The sequence below is a fragment of the Sciurus vulgaris genome (assembly GCF_902686455.1).
Source record: "Sciurus vulgaris genome assembly, chromosome: 11".
Classification (NCBI taxonomy): domain Eukaryota; kingdom Metazoa; phylum Chordata; class Mammalia; order Rodentia; family Sciuridae; genus Sciurus; species Sciurus vulgaris.
The window spans coordinates 103,959,947-103,981,836 of record NC_136472.1 but is presented as its reverse complement, the minus strand read 5'-3'; the positions used below and the strand labels follow the sequence as shown (position 1 = coordinate 103,981,836).

The 21,890-nt window shown below is 36.9% G+C and overlaps 1 protein-coding gene and 1 pseudogene across 2 annotated transcripts in view; one reads left to right on the top strand and one right to left on the bottom strand.

The window, feature by feature from the left end:
• ATM (ATM serine/threonine kinase) overlaps positions 1-21,890 on the bottom strand; it is a 143,107-nt gene that overhangs the window by 1,647 nt on the left and 119,570 nt on the right. The window contains 5 exon segments of the mRNA XM_079101572.1: positions 14-150; positions 6,741-6,804; positions 8,867-8,981; positions 14,114-14,200; positions 20,083-20,248. Of these exon segments, the coding sequence (XP_078957698.1) occupies positions 14-150; positions 6,741-6,804; positions 8,867-8,981; positions 14,114-14,200; positions 20,083-20,248 (569 nt within the window).
• On the top strand, positions 157-4,345 carry LOC306638332 (RNA-binding protein FXR1-like; annotated as a pseudogene). Its single transcript, XR_013766816.1, has 3 exons — positions 157-1,998; positions 2,086-3,894; positions 3,952-4,345. The product of XR_013766816.1 is annotated as an RNA-binding protein FXR1-like (transcript).

The window sequence follows — 21,890 nt, the reverse complement described above, 5'->3', positions numbered from 1 at the left end:
AAATACTGCTCACCTAAGATTTCGTTTGCATTCTTGGTCATCTGCATTCAGAGTGGAGGGCAGCTCAGTTTCATCTTCTGGCCTCTGCTGTAAATACAGAGCTTTCAAAGGATTCATGGTCCAGTCAAAGAGTGGATCATACAAGAGGACCTAAACAGAGAAAACATGTATTAGAAGAACAATGTGCATTTTGATCATGTAGTTAGAAAAGAGTCAGGGTTATAAAAACAACAGGTCAGTACCATGGTAGTTGATAGACGGAAAGGAAGCAAACTTATCAAGTATGCTTCATGTTTCCTGGTGGTGGAAACTTCACTGACATAATGTTCTGAGGGCTGAATCTATTCTGAATTTATTTTGGGGGTGCCCTTTGGCACATGTTTCCTGACTGGGTGAACTCATTTATTAAAAGGAGATAAGCACTAATGACTTCCATTGCCTTACTTTCTACACAGTAAGATCACATGAGGTTGGGGTTGTGGCTCAGTGGTAGAGCACTTGCCTAGCACGTGTGAGGCACTGGTTTGATTCTCAGCACCACATTAAGAAATAAAGATATTGTGTACAATGTGGTACTAGTAAGGGTATTTGCTTTGTAGGCTCCAATTTGCTAATGGCACTTTTTTATCTTAATAGTTCAAATTTGAGATGAAGGAAAAAGCAGGTGTAATTTATGGAAACATCTTCAAAACTCAGTTACCATGTGGCTTTAGATCATAAGTTTTAAAAAGGGAAAAAATAAAATTTAGAAAGCAAGGTCATGAGAGATTTCTGATCTTGACTATTTAGAATAGCTAACTGCCTTGGTATTTATAAGCATAGAACTTCCCACCCCAAACTTGTAGTTAGGCTTTAGTAAATCCTTACAAGTCTTAGGAATAAATGAAGAAGCTCTAACGGGGCTTTCTACAAGGGATTTATCAAAGATGTTCATGAAGATTTCCTCACAGTTGTTTTTGAAAATAATTGGCAACCAGAACACCAGGTTCCATTTAATGAAGTTAGATTACCACCACCACCTGATATAAAAAAAAGAAATTAGTGAAGGAGATGAAGTAGAGGTATGTTCAAGAGCAAATGACCAAGAACCATGTGGATGGTGGTTGGCTAAAGTTCAGATGATGAAAGGAGAATTTTATGTCATTGAATATGCTGCTTGTGATGCCACTTACAATGAAACAGTGACATTTGAACAACTTTGGCCTATCACTCAGACTACAACTGTCAAAAAAAAAAAAAAATACATTCTTCAAGTGCACAGTTGATGTTCCTGAGGATTTGAGAGAGGCGCATAATGAAAATGCACATAAAGATTTTAAAAAAGCAGCAGGAGCATGCAGAATTTTTTACCATCCAGAAACCATGCGCTAATGATACTGTCTGCCAGTGAAGCAACTGTGAAGAGAGTAAATATTTTAAGTGACATGCATCTGTGAAGTATTCGTACAAAGTTGATGCTAATGTCCAGAAATGAGAAGGTCACTAAGCATTTAGAATGCACGAAACAAGTTGCAGCAGCATTTCATAAGGAATTTGTTGTGAGAGAAGATTTAATGGGACTGGCAATAGGAATACATGGTAGTAATATACAACAAGCTAGGAAGGTTCCTGGAGTTACCGCCATTGAACTACATGAAGATACTGGAACATTTAGAATCTATGGAGAAAGTGCTGATGCTATAAAAAAGGCTAGAGGTTTCTTGGAATTTGTGGATTTTATTCAGATTCCTAGGAATCTTGTTGAAAAAGTAATTGGAAAAAATGGCAAAGTTATTCAAGAAATAGTGGACAAATCTGGTGTGGTTTGGGTGAGAATTGAAGGAGACAATGAAAATAAACTACCTAGAGAAGATGGTATGGTTCCATTTGTATTTGTCGGCACTAAAGAAAGCATCGGAATTGTGCACGTTCTTTTAGAGTATCATGTTGCTTATCTCAAGGAAGTGGAACAGCTAAGAATGGAACGCCTACAGATTGATGAACAGCTACGACAGATTGGTATGGGTTTCAGACCTTCTTCCACCAGAGGGCCTGAGGAAGAGAAAGGATATGCCACTGATGAAAGTACCATCTCTTCTGTACAAGGTTCTAGGTCTTACAGTGGAAGAGGCAGAGGTCATCGGGGCCCTAATTACACCTCCTGTTATGGTACAAATTCTGAGCTGTCTAACTCTGAAACAGAATCTGAACATAAAGATGAGGTGAGCTATTGGTGATTGGCAGGAGAAGATGATCAGGAGAGCAGACATCAGCGAGACAGCAGGAGACACCCAGGAGGAAGAGGCAGAAGTATTTCAGGGGGTCAAGGTCATGGTGGACCACGTGGTGGCAAATCCTCCATCAGTTCTGTGCTCAAAGATCCACACAGCAATCCATACAGCTTACTTGATAATACAGAATCAGATCAGACTGAAGACATGGATGCCAGCAATCTCATCACAGTACTAATCGTCGTAGGTGGTCTCGTAGACGAAGAACTGATGAAGATGCTGTTCTGATGGATGGAATGACTGAATCTGATACAGCTTCAGTTAATGAAAATGGGCTAGGCAAAAGATGTGATTTAAGAGTATGGTCCTTCAGAAAAGGCAATAAATGGCCCAACTAGTGCTTCTGGTGATGAAATTACTAAGCCACAGCATACTCCAGGAGAAGAAAAGATTAATACCTTAAAAGAACACTCAAGAATCAGCAATCCTGAATGGTGTTTCATAAACTGAAGAAGTTCCTAGTTTACAGTTCTTTTACATTACATTTACAATAGTGCTTGTACAAGCTTGCCAAAGATAGAATATGGATTGCAAGTCTTTACATTGCACTTTCAGTTCCTCCATTTGGAATTCAGAAAGGGGAGGGATCCTGAAGAAATCATATGTTAAACATACTGACACCTACTGTGTTATAAAATATATCATCAGATGTGAAAAAAAAAAAGAATAAATGAAGACTAAACTACAGAGACAAAGGACACACAAGCATTAAAAGGCTGGAATACTTATCGTTGTTAATTTTACTGATATTCTCAGTACAACCACATATTGGGACTATAATATGTTTTTAGTGGGTTTAGTGCTAGGATGTACTAGATTAACAGTCCCAAAATTTATTCATATTTTATAATACTGTTTTGAGTGTCCTTTCAGGCCATTAAAAACTACGAAGGGAAGAGACCACGATTATGTGTGGCTTGTTCATAAGTGTGACTTCAGTTTTGGCAGTAATAAATCTGTGTCATGGAACAGGCTACCTGATGGAGAATTGGGGCCTCTGAAGCAAAAACCCCTACCCAGGAAATTAGTTAAAGAGTTTTACCCACAAAAGAGAAGAATATTTTATTAGTCAACTAATGAGAAGGAATGAAGGCCTCTGTTATAAAGCCCCTATGTAGTCATCTTGGGTTGAAGTAAAGAAATAACACAAATTACTTAAAAACCAAGGGCTTGTGTCTGGAATCATATTTGCAAATACTGGAATTAAGGAGGAAATGGAATCATTAAAAATATGCTTTGGTCTAACTACCCAGATAGAAATGGAGTCAAAAAGGGGCTGGGGAGATAGCTCAGTTGGTACAGTGCTTGCCTTGTAAGCACAAGGCCCTGGGTTCAATCCCCAGCACCCAAGGAAAAAAAAAAAAAAGAAATGGGCTCAAATAGAAGTGGCTAAAAACTAAGGAACACAAACTGATTAAGCTACAGTAGGGTTTCTCAATCTTAACACTATTGACATTTTGGGGTTGAATACTGCTGTATTGTGGAGCTGTCCTGTGTTCTTACTGTAGGATGATTAGTAGCAGACTAGCCTTCACCCAGAAAATGTCAACTGTAAACCCTTCTCTAACTGTGAAAACCAAAAGTGTCTTCATATATTGCCAACTGTTTTCTATACAACAAAATTGTCCTTGGGTAATTATCACTGAGCTAGAGGGACAGAAATGTTTCTGTAGTAGAACAGATGAAACCTTGGAGGACATGATGATCCACTGTGAAGAAAATAAGATCTTGAAGGTCAGAAAAGACAAATATACTGAGAGAGAAAGGAAAATACACCCAAAGAGTTCTGAAAGAGAGGTTTAAGAGGCAGGGAGATGTTTAAATTGTTTAAACTGTCATTCAATGAAATCTAACAGAGGTAAAGTAATGAATTCAAAAGAAGAGAAGAATGATTTCCCAGACAACTGGGACTCAGTTAGGCTATTGAGAAGTACCCTCCTGAAGCTGAAGTAGAAAGTATACAGTAAGATCAAGTGAGGCTGGGGTTGTGGCTCAATGATAGAGCACTTGCCTAGCATGTGTGAGGCACTGGGTTTGATTCTCAGCACCACATTAAGAAATAAAGATACTGTGTCCATTTATGCTAAAACTTGAAAATTACTCTCAAAGCTGGACCAACCATATCAAATGATTTCCAGAAATTTGGACAGATTTACAAAGATCAGGTAGGTTGATTAAAAAAAAACAAACAAACCATAAAGCATTAGGGAGGTATGTTCAGAAGTGACAGTTATTATTGGTGGAGATACAAATCACTTCTTGGATTCCAAACCCTTAGAGTAGATTCACAGTCCTTACAATGATGTAGGAACACTTAAAGGTGATTGAGCAACATCACTTCTTTAACTTCATCTCTTACTACCCTTTAATCAATGAAGCTATCTGATCAATTTTTTTAAACATATATCTTTTAGTTGTAAGTGGACACAATATTTTATTTTTATGTGGTGCTGAGGATCCAACCCAGGGCCTCACCTGTGTTAGGTGAGTGCTCCACCACTGAGCAACAACACAACCTCTTTGAGCAATTTTAACAAAGCTTCTGAGGTCCTAAAGGAATATCCCCTTTTGGTAAGTGTGAACCTAGAATATACCTATTGAAGAACTCCCAAGGATATAAAAAATCCTTGACTGAGACTAAGTTAAGAGGAAAATATTGGGGAATATGTTAACTGCTCTGAATCTTAATTTTAAAAGTTTGGGCTTTTAAATGCAAAAGGGCAAGATAATATGATTTTAGACTTTAATATCTATATTACTGAGGCATTCATGTTATCATTTATTCTTACTGCAGAACCAATACAAACTATAATGAGTAACAACATGTATGAATAAAATTTGAAATGTGAAGAAGAAAAAAAGTGTCTTCTCAGCATTGGGAATAGAACAGTCTGAGATTTAATTTTGTCAACATACTACTGAGACTCATTTCAGCACCCTCTTTGTAAATGAAATCTACATTACCATCAGCAGTCCAAAGGAGATTTATCAAGACACCTCGGTTCATAAAGGTACACACAGGACCACCCGAATAGATGTTAATTTCACCTTCCAAAAAATAGAGCCCTACCTTTGTTGATAACAGGTTTAATGGTTAATGCCAATGAATTAAAATAGTGATTATCAACCCTGGCCATGAATAAAAATTCCTGAAAAAAAAAACAAAAAACAAAAAAAAAACCAAATATTTCTACCCATCCCTAGAAGTATGGTTTGAATTTGGCCAATATTAGTATTTTTTAAAAAGCAGTACAGATGATGCTAACTTACAGCTGGGTCCAGTATCATCAGGTTAAATGAACAAACTCTGAACAATGTAAGGGAGGGATGCTGTTATGGTTTAGATGTGAGGTGTCTCTCAAAAGCTCACATGAGATAATGCAAGAGGGTTCAGAGGGGAAATGACTGGGTTGTGAGAGCCTTAACCGAATCAGTGAATTAAATCAACTGATAGGGTTGATTGAGTGGTAACTAAGGCAGATGAGGTGTGCTGGAGGAGGTGGGGCATTGGGGGCATAGCTTTGGGGTATATATATTTGTGTCTGACAGGTGGAGAGTCCTCTTCTTCCTGATCACCATGTGAGTTGCTTCCCTCCACTATACTCTTCTGCTGTGATGTTCTGCCTTACCTCAAGCTCTAAAGAACGGAGGCTGCTGTCTGTGGATTGAGACCTTTGGAAACCATGAGCCCCCAAATAAACCTTTCCTCCTCTACAGGTGTTCTGTTGTGGTTCTTTTGTCACAGCAGCAAAAAAATTGACTAAAACAGATGCCTGTACTGTACTTCCCATGTGTCCCTGTCTGGGAAACGGTCTTGATTTCTTGCCTCACTATAACCTTACCCGGATTGTGAATGACTGGTATAGGTTCACAATTCTCAGCTGAATAGAATTAATTTCATATGCACTGCAAGTCTGACTTTCCTTTATGCCCTGGATTAAGCTGATTAAGTGTGTATGCTCTGTAGGCCAAACCCTTACTTAGGTGAGCTGTCCCAAGGTTAAGACAGCAGGGAGGCACCAACTGAGGGAACACCAGGAGAAAAATCTCACTCTTCAGCCATGTTCCTCTAATAACAATGCTGACACTCTGATCTCCATCTGTCTAATTTGTTCTGAACGTGGACAGGCAAAATGAAGATAATGAATTATTGGTTTCTCTTAAACTCTAATGAACCATTCTGAAAATACACCAGACTGGGATGTCTAAAATGGCAAAAAATGCTCTTATTTATTAAATACTAGAGATTATTTAAAATGTGATAACAATGCAAGAAAACTGAGGAGACTGGAGGCATTTTTAAACCAAAAATTTTTGATGTGTCAAAATGCTTAGTTTGTAATGCCTCCCTCTTGCTGCCCACTACCACTGCACTGCAATAAAATAAAGAAGTGCTCTTCAAATCAGTGACTTCCTAACAAGATGCACTATGTGGTAGAAAAATAAAGATTTCTTTATAATATACTTTACCTCTACAATGGTTAACAGAGTTTCCTGAGAATTTCTCATAACTTCCATGGTTTTCTCACAGCATCTACAGAGTCAAATACATAAAGACGGATTTTGTTGCATATTGTTTTCAACATAACTTTACTTACATAAAACTCATGTGTCATACTCTGAGACTATCCTTGTTAGGAATTCCCAAATTTATACCTCAAAGAGCAGTACTTGGCAAAGTAAGCTTTTAACAGATGTTTCTGAAAAGAATACAAATATATACACATAATTGTTTCATAAGCTTAGCATTTATAAGAAAAATACTAGTAAGAAACATCTCTTTTGGTCTTGATTATTGGGGCAATACTAGTTTACTTGATTGGAATCTGTTCCAATCAAAATCGAGCCTGGGAGGGTGCATGGTGGCAGACCCACTGTAGGCCCAGGAGTCTTCTCACCTGGGTGCCACCTACCAGGTTACCCAGTTGCCTCCTCTGCACAGACTTTGAGGTCAGCCAGCTGAGGCCAGCTGCCATGGTGACGGTGGCCTCCAGGGCCTCCTTCCTCTGCCTTGGGGGGCTTAGGAAGCATCCAGGGCGTGGGGTAGGTGGCTCTGACTTTATTGGTGTCTTGGGTGGGAAGTATCTGGGGAACCCCTGGTTTGCCAGGTCCCTTCCCACTGGAATCTTGGGAGAAACAGGTGCAGAAGGAGGATCTGTTGGGAACTGAAGCAAGTCACTAGGCTCTTCCTGGAACTCAATCTTTGGAACAATCTGATGAGATAGGAGGGTTTTGCTAAGTTGCTCAAGGTTTCACTAAGCTGTGTGGGCTGGCTTTGAACTTGGGATCCTCTTGCCTCAGCCTCCAACTTGCTGGGATTACAGGCATGCACCACCACACCTTGATAAGTGAAGAATGAAAAGCAGACTGGATCTCCAAAGAAGATACGCAAATGGCTAACAAACACAAAAAGATGCTGAACATCTCATCACTCGTGCATGAAGGCAAACCAAAACCTTCATACCCACCAGTAACTATAATCAGAAAAGTGTAGGGAAATAACAAGAGTTGCAGAGAGAAAGTGGAGGAATGGGAAACCTTAGTCGTTGCAAGTGGGAATGCAGAATGGTTCAGCAGCTGGCAAAAAACATTCGTCAACTCCCCAGGGATTAGATGTGGAATATACCATATGATCCAGCACTGCAACTTTGAGGTAGAAACCCCAAAGGGCTGATAACCAGTGTTCCAACAAATACCATGTATAGGTTTGTTCACAGCAGCACTGTTCACAAGAAACAAAAGATGGGAAAACTCAAAAGTGTCCACAGACAGCTGAATGAACAAGATGTGGTCTATCCATAGAGTGGCATAGTGTTTGGTTATAACAAGCCAGGAAGCCCTGATCATGCTACAACCTGGAATCTTAAAAATGTTAGCAAAATGAAAGCCATACTTATTTCATGATTATATTTATATAAAATGTCCAGAATAAATAAAATATGATGGAAATTAGGTTGGTTTTGGGGAAGGGCTAAGATCGGGAAGGTGGAGAATAACTGCTTAGAGGTAGATTTTTACTTTGAGGTAATGAAAATGTTTTAGAGCTAGATAAGAGGTGCTGGGCATACAACACTGTGAATGTACTAAATGCTTCAGACTTGTTCTCTTTAAAATGGTTAATTTTATATTGTTTGAATCCACCTCAACTAAAAAAATATATTGGTAAAAAAAAATGGAGTATACAGATCTATGCAGGAAAAACTACAAGGAACTACAAATCTTTTTTGGCACACAGATGTACTACAATATAAGCTTCTTTGAGACAAAATAATAGTCTCTGCTAACCCAACAATGAGACCCCAACTTTAGTTCTGATCAATAAAAGGAGTTAGTTAGCTAGGACTGAGGCATTAAAGGTAGAAAGGTGGGCTGCTTCCAGAGGTAGTTAGGAATGACAGTATATAAGCCATATTAAGTTAGATTCCAGGTGGCTAGAAGGAAGGAAAAACTATTACTGCTTTTACCCAGGGTGTGTTCCATAGTACTGTAAAGCACTGGGATATAACTACCATTGAATTCCATTATCTATATAAACATATAATCCAAATAATTTTCACACCAAAATTGTCTACTCTCCTTTACCTTATATCACTTACCTTCTGAAGACACCTTCAACACCAGTAATGCCCATGCCATCCACAATATCTCTGGTGAGTCTAAAAGGAACTGTTTCAGGAGTAGGAAGGATTTTACCCTGTTCAAAAGCAACCCCTAAAATAAAAAAAATCCAGTCAGGTAAGGAGGCCTGATAGCTAATTTATATTTTTCTCAACTAGCATGTGAAATTTGCAATGGCAACAATCTTTCATTTATATTTTATTAGTACTAGAAGATCCAGAACCTCATCTCCATCATTGTCTACACTATGTAATCCACCTCAAATCCCAAAATGCAACTTCTTGATATAGAGTAATCTGATTAAAGGATAGCTTTTGAAAATGAAGTAATGACTGATAGAACTTAAAATATGTATAAATAAATAAATAAACTTAAGATATGTATATTTCAAAACATTTTTTTTTTTTTTTAAACACTGGGGATTTAACCCAGGGTCTCGCACATGCTAGGTAAGTTCTCTACTACTGAGATACATTTTGAAATTTTATTTTTATTTTGAGATAGGGTTAGGCCAAGTTGCCAACTGGCCTCAAACTTGTAATCCATCTGCCTCAGCCTCCCAAATAGCTGAGGTTATTAGTGTACCGCCACGCTCAGCTTATTTTAAACCTCTTTTGGTCAAACTGTTAGTTTTGAGATAATTATAGATTCACAACCAGTTGTAAGAAATAATACAGAAAGATCATTCTATATCTTTTACCCAGTTTTCCCTCATGGTAATTACCTTGTGAGACTAATACCACATCATGACCAGGATACTGACACTGACGCAGTCAAGATACATAACTTTTCTCTCATAAGGATCCTTCACACTGACCTTTTATAGCCACGCTGAAGTTTCTTCCTATGACTTTACTGCTCCCTATCCCGCTACTGTTCTTCTATAGCAACCTTTAATTTCTTTTCCATTTTTATAATTTTGTCATTTCAAGCATATTAAATAAATGAAATCAGAGAGTATGTAACTTTTGGGATAAACTCTTTTTACTCAGCATAATCCTTTGGAAATTCATCCAAATTGCTGAAAACTCAAAACAGTATTTCTTGTTGCTGAGAGGTATTCCATGATAGGGTGTGACAGTTTGTTTAAGAATTTATCCAATGAAGGACATAAAGATTATTTCCAGTCTATTTTTATAGACAAAGTTACCACACACATTTGAAGTACAGTTAAACTCCTTTCTGTGTGTTTATATGCTGAGTATTTTCTTTGAAGTGTCTGTTCATATCTTTTACCTACTTTACAACAGGATATTTTATTTTAATTTTTTTATTATTGAGTTTTGAGAGTTCTTAAGAACTGTACTTTTGGGGCTAAGTCTAGAACTTGAAGACTCAATGCTGACTTATTTCCCCCTCTGTTGTTCAATCTGGGTAATTTCTATTTTTCTGTCTTCAAGTTTGCTTATTCTTTTTCTGTCCCCTCACTCTTTGAAATTTATTTCAATTATATACTTTTCTGTTCTAAAATTTCCATCCTTTATATTTTCTTTTCTGTGCTGAGCCTAAATACTTTCATTTTTTTTCACACATTTATAATTACTCACTGAAGCATTTTTCCCCCATAGCTTTATTTGGGTAAAATTGAAGTACAATAAAATGCACGTATTTTAAGTATGCAATTTGATCAGTTTTGACATGCACGTAACCAATACAGTCAATATAAAAAGCATTTTTATTACTTTTTTAAAATTTGAAATCATGCAGACTGTTTTCCAGTAAGATTTATTACATTAGAAATCAATCACCTTAAGATATATAGTCCCCCATCCCCACATGTCAACTATTTCAAAATTAAATGTCACACTTATAAACATCTCTGAGGTCAAGGAAGAAAGCACAAGAATAGTAAATAAAAAGTGCTTTGAACTAAGTGATAATAAAAGCTTAAAATATCAGGATCTCTGGGATGAAACAGTACTCAGATGAACATTTATAACTTGAAAAAAGCTAGAATAACAATCAAATTATTTTCAAAATACATAGTAAGAAGGAAAAAATAAGTGTAGAAGCATAAATATATGAGAAGAAATAATACAGTAAAATTTGATTAAAAAATCAAACAAATCTGATCAAGAAAAAAAGCAAGAACACAAAAATTAGTATCAATAGAAAGGGAGTTATCAAAATAACCCTATAGATGCCAGAAGTATATTAAGGTAATACTACAATTATATGCCAACCTATGTGATAGCTTACATAACATGATTTATATTAGAGAAGGATCTGTATGCTGCAGAGAAGAAAGTCACTGATGTGTGAAATATTCTATATATGTCTGCTAAGTCTAAATTATTGATTGTATTATTCAGTTCTATAGCTTCTTTGTTTAGTTTTTGTTTGGAAGATCTGTCCAATGGTGAGAGAGGTATGTTAAAGTCACCCAGTAATATTGTGTTGTGATCTATTTGATTCTTAAAGTTGAGAAGGGTTTGTTTGATGTGCGCAGATGCTCCATTGTTTGGGGAATAAATATTTATGATTGTTAAGTCTTGTTGATGTACAACTTCCAGAAGCAGTATGAAATGGCCTTCTTTGTCCCTTCTGACTAACTTTGGCTTGAAGTCCACTTTATCTGACACAAGGATAGGAAACCCCTGCTTGTTTACGCAGTACATGTGAGTGATAGGTTTTTTCCCATCCTTTCACCTTCTCACTGAAGCATTTTTATAACAGTTGCTTTAAAGTCATTGTCAGATAATCCTAACACTTTTGTCATCTCAGTGTAAACACCCATGGATTGTTATTTTTGCATTCAAATCGAGATTTTCCTAGTTCTTGATGATTGATGACTGATGATTTTTAATTGAAATGTTAATTCTGTGACTCTGAAATGTTAATTCTGTGAGTTAATTCTGTGACTCTGGATCTTGACAGCCTGAGCAACTTACTATCTCAAAATTAAAAAAAAAAAAACCAAGTCCTGGGAATGTGGCTCAGGGGTAGAGTATACCTGTTTCAGTCCCCAGTAAAACACCTATACCCACATGAAAAGAAAAGAAAAAGAAAGGGACCCAAGGGGAAAGCACTCCTTGCTATAGTTCAGTAGGGACAGCGTAGGTTCTCCGGATAGCTACTACTGATACCAAGGGGTGGGTTAGAGAGCAGGGGGTAGCTAGGTAGGTAGGTAGGTTGTGGTGGGGTTGGAAAAAGAGTCAAGCAGGCAACAGAATAAATGATTCAGTGAGAAGGTCTGACACTGTGCCAGCTGCTGGCCTAACCCTTGACTTCTATTTCCTTCCTCTTAGAGCCCTGAGATGCTAAGTCCAGGATACTATGCTAGAGAGAGGTCGTGTGGAAAAGCAACGAACCATCAGACATGTACATTAAGAAGCCATCTTGAGCTGGTCATGGTGGCACAAGCCTATAATCCCAGTGGCTTGGGAGGCTAAGGCAGGAGGATTGTGAGTTCAAAGCCAGTCTCAGCAAAGCGAGGCGCTAAGCAACTCTGTGAGACCCTAAGCAACTCAGTGAGATCCTGCTTCTAAATAAAATAAAAAACAGGGCTGGGATGTGGTTCATTGGTCGAGTGCCCCTGAGTTTAATTCCTGGTACTCCCCCCTAAAAAAGAAGCCATCTTGAACTCTCTTCTATATGAATTTTAAGATGACTCTAGCTCAGGACACTGGTTGCAACTGCATGAGAGATTTTAAGTGAGAACTGCTGAGCTGAGCTTAGCCAATCTACAGATCACGAGAGATTCATTATTTATAATAATAAATTGTGATTTAACCTATTAAATTTGGAGGTGGTTTGTTTTGCAGCAACAGATGACCAAAGAGAGAGATATATATAGATAAGTATATAAATCATCCAACTCATTCAAGTGTGTGTGTGGCTGATATTTTAAAAACTGAACAAATTCATGTAATCAGCACTCAACAGAACTCTTAACAGCTCTCCAGAATCCTTTCTTTGTCCCCTTCTACCAGTTACCAACCACTTCTTCAAACTATTACCACTACCCTGACTTCTGACAGTACAGATTAATTTTATGTTTCTGACTGTTATATAAATGTTATTAGATAGTTCATACTCCTCTGTGTCTAGATTCTTTCACTCAGCATTCTATTTGGGTCTTCATATTATATATAGCTATTGTTCATTCAATCTCACTGTTATATTCCATTTTATGAATATATTACAATGTATTCAGCCATTCTATCTGTGATAGGTGTTTGTGTTGTTTCTAGTTATAGGCTATTATGAATAGTACATCCATGAATATTCTTATACATTTCTGTGCACTTCTATGAAACAGAACTGCTGGCTCACAGGATATGCATATATTCAGCTTTAGTAGATAATGGCAAACAGATCAAAGTGATTTTACAAATTTATCCTTCTCATTCAGAGATGTTTTTAGCATGGCTTGGCATAGCTGGCAAACCTCTACCTCTATTTTGCATCTTCTAGACTACTGCCCTTTCATTCTCATGTAAAATCTCACTCTTCTATTGAGGAAACTGTCTCTGACTCTAACAAACCCGTCCCACGTTATATTTGTTATCTCTTAACCCTAAGACTCTCTCAAATTCATTTAATATTGGCATGGTCCTAGTGTACAATCTTACTTTTTTCCCTAACTCTGGAATTCTTCCTGAGGAAGTCATGTAATATCCTTGACCTTCTCTGTTTAAATGGAATACAGTTTTATTCTGTCTTAGCAAACTACTTCTATGGATTATACCCCAGAATTTATGACCTTTAAAAACTGTATCTTCTTAGAAATCCAAAAATTATACATCCTAATTAAATCTGTTCATTTATTCCCTTATTCTTATTAAATAATTTGTCTTCAAATTCAACAGATTTCTCAGATTTCTAGTTGATAGGCCTTTCTGTTTCAGATACTACTGAACACTACTTCCTTCATGTCATTTTTTTTCTTCCTTTGGCTTCAAAGATACCTCACCTATACCTTCTAATTTCTGTGATTTGTCCATTTTCTTTTTCTGACTCATCCTTTTCAATACTAGCATTCCTTATGTTTCCATTCTTTCTTGAAGATTTGGCTCAACTGTCTCCTCTCCTACCAAGTTTCATCCTTCCCAGGTAGAGTGGGCTACTCCTTCCAGTGCCACAGTGTTTATGCTTTAAACACACACACACACGATGCATTTATGTGTCTTTCTCTCTCATATCTGTACTACCCTGGCAGGCAAACAGCATTCTTTGATGACTGAATATTTATTAATTAAAAATACGTGTCTTTTATTACTTACCTAAATCTATATGCACAAGTTCTGCTGACTGCTCATTTATTAAGATATTCTGCACATGTCTATCACCAAGTCCAAGGATGTAACCAACTAGGAAAAAAAAAAAAAACTGTAATCACTGATTCATTATTTCTGCTATGCATTTAGCCATAATTTCAACTAATATCATTGACTATATTTAATATTTAATTACTTTATACTTCTTAGCCTTTAAAAAGATATTATGTACATATTTGGCCATTATGAGTATAATCTAGTTAGCTACTTCAATGCATATTGCATTTTACAATTTGCTAAAAATTTTTTCTTTATCAAAAGACATAAGTTTTGAAATATCAGTGCTTTAAAAATTAGTGTGGTTAAAGATCCACTATTTAGCTGAGCAAAAGTAATATGTTATATGCATTCAAATTTTTATTGTCTATGACTTATACACTGATACGTCTATTGGTAAATTAATTTTTCAGTGAAACTTTCTTCTGTTAGATGAATATGTTAACCACAAATCATTAATTCACTTCAGCAGATAAACTTTCAGGAAAAACTGCATTTTTGTTTTAAATACTGAAAATTGATATTGTCAAAATGACCATATTACTGAAACTGCTATACAGATTTAATGTAATGCCTATTTAAATTCCAATGACTTCTTCAAAGAAAAAGAAAAAGCAGCCACGAAATTCATTTGGAGAAATAAGAGGCCAAAAATAGCCAAAGCAATCCTTAGCGAGAAAAATGAAGCAGGAGGCATCACAATACCAGATCTTAAATTATACTACAGAGCAACAGTAACAAAAATGGCATGGTACTGGCAACAAAACAGACATGAAGACCAATGAATAGAAGACAGAGACAACCCCACATAAATAGTTATCTCACACTAGACAAAGGCACCAAAAACATACATTGGAGAAAAGATAGCCTCTTCACCAAATGGTGCTGGCAAAACTGGAGTAGCAAAATGAAATTAGACCTCCATCTCTCACCCTGTACAAAACTCAACTGAAAGTGGATCAAGGACCCAGGCATTAGACCAGAGACCCTGCACCTACTAGAAGAAAAAGTAGACTCAATCTCCATCATGTTGGCTTACAAACCAAATTCCTCAACAAGACTCCTAAAGTGCAAGAAGGAAAATCAAGAATCATTAAAGGGGATGGTATCAAACTAAAAAACTTCTTCACAGCCAAGGGAAACAATCAAGAATGTGAACAGAATGAGAATATCTTTACCACCTGCATCTCAGATATAGCTTTAATCTCCAGGATGTATAAAGAACTAAACAAAAAACAAAAAACAAACAAACAAACAAAAAAACAATAAAACCCTACAAACCAACCAACTAATCAGTAAATGGGCAAAGAAACTGAACAAGCACTTTACACAAGAAATATGACTGGCCAAAAAAATATATGAAAAAACGTTCAACATCTCTAACAATTACAGAAATGCAAATTAAAACTATACTGAGATTAACCCTTGCTGTCACGTTGATTGAAATCTATCTTTTTTTAAAGGCACAAATATGCCAGCTACTTTTGGACATTTGGCAGGGGGATATGATGGCCAATATTATGAATATCTTTGGAGTGAAGTGTTTTCCATGGACATGTTTTACAGCTATTTCAAAAAAGAAGGGATAATGAATCCAGAGGTTGGAATTAAATATAGAAACCTAATACTGAAACCTGGGGGATCTCTGGACGACATGGACATGCTTCAGAATTTCTTGAAACGTGAGCCAAACCAAAAAGTGCTCCTAATGAGTCTAGGCCTGTGTGCTCCATAAACTGGATCTTTGGTAGCAGTCCATGTCTGGAGGACAAGTCAACATCACCATGTGTTACTGGCCTGGAAACTGAAGGGAGTTTTGCAAATGAAAAATCAGATTTCTACTGACTTCTTTTTGTTTTCTAATTTAAAAAATTATACTTATGTAAATGGAATTATAAATACTGTGACCTAAAAAAAGACCCACTTGAAAATAATTGTTCTATAAAATTTCATAAAAATGGATTTGATTTCTTTTGATAAAAGTTTCATATGAATGTAATTTGATTTTTTACTATTATCTAGATAATATAATAAAAAGAGCTAAGAATTTTTAAATTGAATTATATATATGATATAATTTGATCCTTCTTATATCTCAAAATTTTGTACTTGGGATTTCTGAACTGATAAATGAATCATCAAATTCCTCTGGTAAATATCTTTCTTGGAGCCCTAAGTCAACTTTGATCCTCTGCCTCCCAGTATGGTGTGACTTTGCCTTTGCCTGCATGCCTCAAGGCCAAGGAAATATGCCTCATAATTCATTTATCTTTGTATCCCAGGCCTCATAGTTCCCAGCTTCTGCCTCACTTAAGTTATGTTCTTCCATTTGGGTTTGTTTTCCATTCTAATATTCAATTAGAAAGGAAAAAAATTTTAGTTGTGACTGAACCGATCTAATGTATATTGCAAGTTGGTCTCTCTGAGTTACTTATGGCCTCACTAAGTTGCTGAGGCTGGCTTTGAACTCATTGTCCTCCTGCCTCAGCCTCCTTAGTGACTAGCATTACAGGTGTACGCCACCACGCCCTGTTTATTGCAAGTTTCTGTATCTTGTACTAGAGTCTCAATTCCATTTCAGCATACATCTATTTTGGCATAGTTGCCAATTAGAACATAAAGTTCAAGCTGCGTATGCATGTGTACATGTGTGTATGTGTGTGCATGTGCACATACTGGGATTAAACCCAGGGGCACTCTACAACTAAGCTATATCCTTAATCCTTTTTATTTTTTATTGTAAGACAGAGTCTGCTAAGTCACACAGGCTGGACTCAAACTTGCAGTCTTCCTGCCTCAGCCTCCTGAGTAACTGGGTTTACTGGCATGTGCTTCCTGCCTAGCAAGGCATCTTTTTGATTCTCATGTTTCTAATAAGGGGTAGTGATGTTGCCTCTTTTACTGATCACCTCCCCACAGATGACAGAAACGTCACAGTGGCTATTTAGAGTGCTGTGGGGAAGAGAGCTGATGCTGATGTGGCCATAAAGAAACTGCAGAAGAGAAATCAGTTCAGGCAGAGCATTTGAGGACAGCTGCTTCAGTGCCACTAAGTACTTAAATTTGGCTTTAGGGAAGAGGCTCCTCCAATCGCCTGTTTAATCTGGTGATTTTTTTTTTCTTTTTTAAGTGAACCTTTATCTCTCTCTAACTCTCTTTACTGTGGGCCTAAGTTCCAGTTCTGCAACAGACCTGTGAACTCACAGTACTTATTTTTCCCGTAGGAGTCTACTCAATAAAGTAACCAAGACAGGATTTTTTTTTTTTTTTTTTTTTTTTTTTTTTTCAGTGAACTTGTTTTGTTTCTGTTGTCACTGGAGCAGTGCTGCTAGGATCAAATGCATGGTCTGTGCATGCACGGCAAGTGCTCTGCCCCTGAGGTACACCCCAGACCCAAAAAATAAACTTTGAATGTGCTCTGCACAGAACCTTTCTTTGCTCTTCTCCAAATGGACATTGTATTAGATTAGACAATTATTATGTTACATGATAAAATCTAAGCAGGGTAAACCAAAAGCTATAGCAGCAACACAGAAGGAAATTTTAAGACTAATATTGCCAAGCAAATATCTTAAACATCCATATGAAATCCTACCCTCCTTTCCAAGGTTAACTGCCTGGCCCTCACTCAGCATCACTGTCTCTAGTGACCAAAGCTGTTTTTGAGGTGTTTTTCTCCCCTAGACTCTTCTGTTTTCCACTTTCAGACAAAAACCAAAAACTCTCTTCAGCATTTTCTCTTGCCCAATGTCATTTTCACAATAACTTTGGCATCTTAAACCTTAACTTATTTCACATGGAAAAACTAATTGTTGTGGTAAAGGTTGCACACAATAAAGTTACATTATTGACCACACACACACACACACACACACACACACACAAAACTATACTGAGACTCCATCTCACTCCAGTCACAATGGCAATTATCAAGAATACAAGTAACAATAAATGTTGGTGAGGATATGGAGAAAAACATACACTCATACATTGCTGGTGGGACTGCAAATTGGTGCAGGGACTCTGGAAAGCAGTATGGAGATTCCTTAGAAAACTTGGAATGGAACCACCATTTGACCCAGTTATCCCACTCATTGGCTTATATTCAAAAGACTTAAAATCAGCTTACTACAGTGATGCAGCCACATCAATGTTTACAGCAGGCTCAATTTACAATAGTTAAGCTTTGGAATCAACCTAGGTGCCCTTCAACAAATGAATGGATAAAGAAAATCTGGTACATATACACAATGGAATATTACTTGGCCATAAAGAAGAATGAAATAGCATTTTGCTGGTAAATAGATGGAACTGGGGACTATCATACTAAGTGAAACATGTCAATCCCCCAAAATCAAAGGCTGAATGTTCTTGCTGATATGTGGATGCTAACTCACAATAAGTGGGGTGGGATGGGGTGGGGGGTTAGGGGGAGATAACAGACATTCACTGGATTAGAAAAAGAGGAATGAAGGGAAGAAAAGGGGGATGGGAGAAAGGGATGATGGGAATAGGAAAGAGGAGAATGAAGTGGACATAACTTTCCTATGTTTTTATATGGATACACGACCAGTGTAACTCTACATCAGTACAACCACAAAAATGGAAGTTATACTCCATGTATGTATGATAGGTCAAAATACTTTCTACTATCAACTGTAACTAAAAAGAACAAATAAAAAAATTTTTTAAATAAAAAAAGACGACAGCATGCCTTAAAATGCTTTTTATAAAAAAAGAATTTAACCTTTATTTGTTTGTTGTTGTTGCTGCTTTTAATGTAGTTCTGACGATTGAACCCAGGGCCTCACTCATCCTAGGCGAGCGCCCTACCACTGAGCCATAACCATAGCCCTTAAAACACTTTTTTGTAAAAAATGTTTTTTAGTTGTAGATGGACACATTACCTTTATTTTTATTTATTTATTTTTATGTAGTGCTGAGGCTCAAACCCAGTCCCTCACAACCCCAGCCCCTTAAAATGCTTTTAACCCAATAAAAGACAGCACATAGTGTTACAGAAAAAATACTGGATATGGAGTTGGGATGCCGAGGTGCCTGAGGAGTTCAGGCCTTAGCAGGTCTTCTTTCTTATTTACAGACTAAATCACTTGATTGAGATTAATGATTCTCAATGTAGAAGAGAGTTTCATTATTACCTGGCACTTTTCAAAACATACATGCCCTGCCTTTCTGGGTATGATACATAACTGATAATGAGAAGCTGTATTTAGATAAAAACAAATAGATTTGGGTTGGGACTGTGGCTCAGTAGTAAAGTGCTTGCCTCACACATTGAGGCACTGGGTTCAATCCTCAGCACCACATGAAAATAAATAAATAAAGGCATTATGTTCATCTACAACTAAAAATATTAAAAACAAAAACAAATAGATTAGGTGATCTCTGAGTTCATGTTAGTACTCATACTATAAGACTGTCTTCATTGCTTTATCTATTTATTCCAATCTCTTAGAAATTAAGAAGTCAAAATATAGGTTATATATTAAATATTTAAATATACATCACAATTTCTATTGTGAAAAAGGATTCTATTAAACAGAATCAATCACTGGGTGACAATATCATGGTACCATTGAGATTCTGCACAAAAGAATAATAACTTAAGGAAGTAAGTCAAATGAAGTCATTATATGTTTTATTCTCAAAAGAAAATCTCAAAAAATGAACTATTGAGGGTAGAGAGAGAAAATAAGCCATATTCACTATAAAATAAACTAGAGAAACCAATGTCCTATAAAAGCTACTAAAGTTACGGTTAGAAGCCAAGAATCAGAATGAACATGATCTAATGATGAAGACAGTCTGGTTGAAAAACTACCATCACCACTATCAAAACCCTTGAAATTCAGAATACACAAGAATGCCAAATCTACTAAGATATAAACGAAGGTTACCAATAGAAGAAGTGGCCACACTGCGTGTATAAGCCAGTCGTTTCTCAAACCAAACAGCTGGGTCCAAGAATTTTTCCATGCAGAAGTAACGGAAAACTGGTTGAAAATTTTGGCAAATATCCATGAAGATCTCGTATTTCTCTTCAAAGGACCTCTTTTGTACTTCCTTTAAATAGATCACATGTAAAGTTAATTTTTTAAAACTGTGTTCCACTAAGTAAACTGATGTCCACTATGTTTCTAAATGAAAAATATAATAGACATGAGGCAATAAAGGATGAACAAGATACTCATAAGAAACTAACAGTCTGGCCAGGGAAGCAATTAGTTACATGTAATAATCAGGATTTTTATATAGTTTTAAGGGAAGGAGGCATATAAACAGTGATAGTTGTTTAATTTGAATTATCTTGTAATTTAGATAGAAGTAAACATAGAAAAGCCAAAAGTAGCCCCTAAAAATTTCAGATGGCATCATAGCACTAGGGTTGTGATGAGAAAGAGAAAAGAATGAAAGGATGGAAGAATCATTGATAAGATGGCAAAGCAGTTGACATGTTGTCTCAGATCCCTGTCCTCCAACATATTCCTGCTATATAATACTTTTCTGAAGCAAAGCTTAACTATTCCAATGGGCTCAACTCTCATTTATGTCTGCGCAATAAATCTGTCTCTTTGGTATGAACTTTAGCTTGATGTGCTGCTTCAGCTGCCCCTTTCTTTTCCCTTGGATCACTTCCAAATTCAAACAAAAGTCCTCTTCATCTTTGGAAAACCACAGCTACCTTCTCTATTCTTCAACTTAACAAAGAGCCTCACTATCCACTTGGACACCCCCCAACCATAAAACTGGGAGGCACTGTTTTTTCAGTCTCACTTCTAATCGGCCATCAAATCTTAATCAGTTCTGCCTCCTTAATTTGGGGGAGGGGAACTCAGGGCACTCAACCACTGAGCCACATCCCCAGCCCTATTTTGTATTTTATTTCGAGACAGGGTCTCACTGAGTCGCTTAGTGCCTTGATTTTGCTGAGTCTGGCTTTGAACTTCTGATCGTCCTACCTCAGCCTCCCAAGCCACTGGGATTACAGGCGTGCACCACTACACAGTCTGCCTCCTTAATTTTTTCTCACATCTATCCATGATTCTTGATTCCTACCATTCTTAGTCTTAGCTCAGACCCCATCTCAAACCTCCAATCTGCTTTCTCAAAAGCACAACCCACAAAACTTTCAGTTATTTTTTCTAAAATGCAAATCCAACATTACTACCCTTCTCAAGGGTCTTATATTGCCCACAGAATAAAGTGCAAACTTCTTAGCACTTCATAAAGCAACCTTCCATTTTTTGACCAACCACCACTCCAAACTCATCCATCTCTTCCTCCTCCTATGCTGTTTTTTTACACCTCTTTCCTGTTGTTTATATGCTTCTTCTGCCTAGGAACCCCACTTATTTACAAAGTTTGGTTTAAACACCTTCTCCTCTACAAAGCCTTTCGTGATGTAATTCTCTGTACTTGTTTTCCCACCTGAGAACCAACCACATCATCCTCCATGCCTACACTTCATCCTGTCTGCTCCACACAGATTTCCTTTATAATGTCCAATAACATTTACCACATATTTTTAAAAACATGTAATAGAAAGCACAATAAAATGAAAATTTAATGGATTTTGAAGTTTGGAGAGACAAGATTCAAATCCTTGCTACACTGCTTATTAGGTCTTTGACCCTGAGAAAAGTTAAATTTTAGAACTTCTCATTTTACAGTGGCGATAATAACAATGATTAGTCATAATATTTGT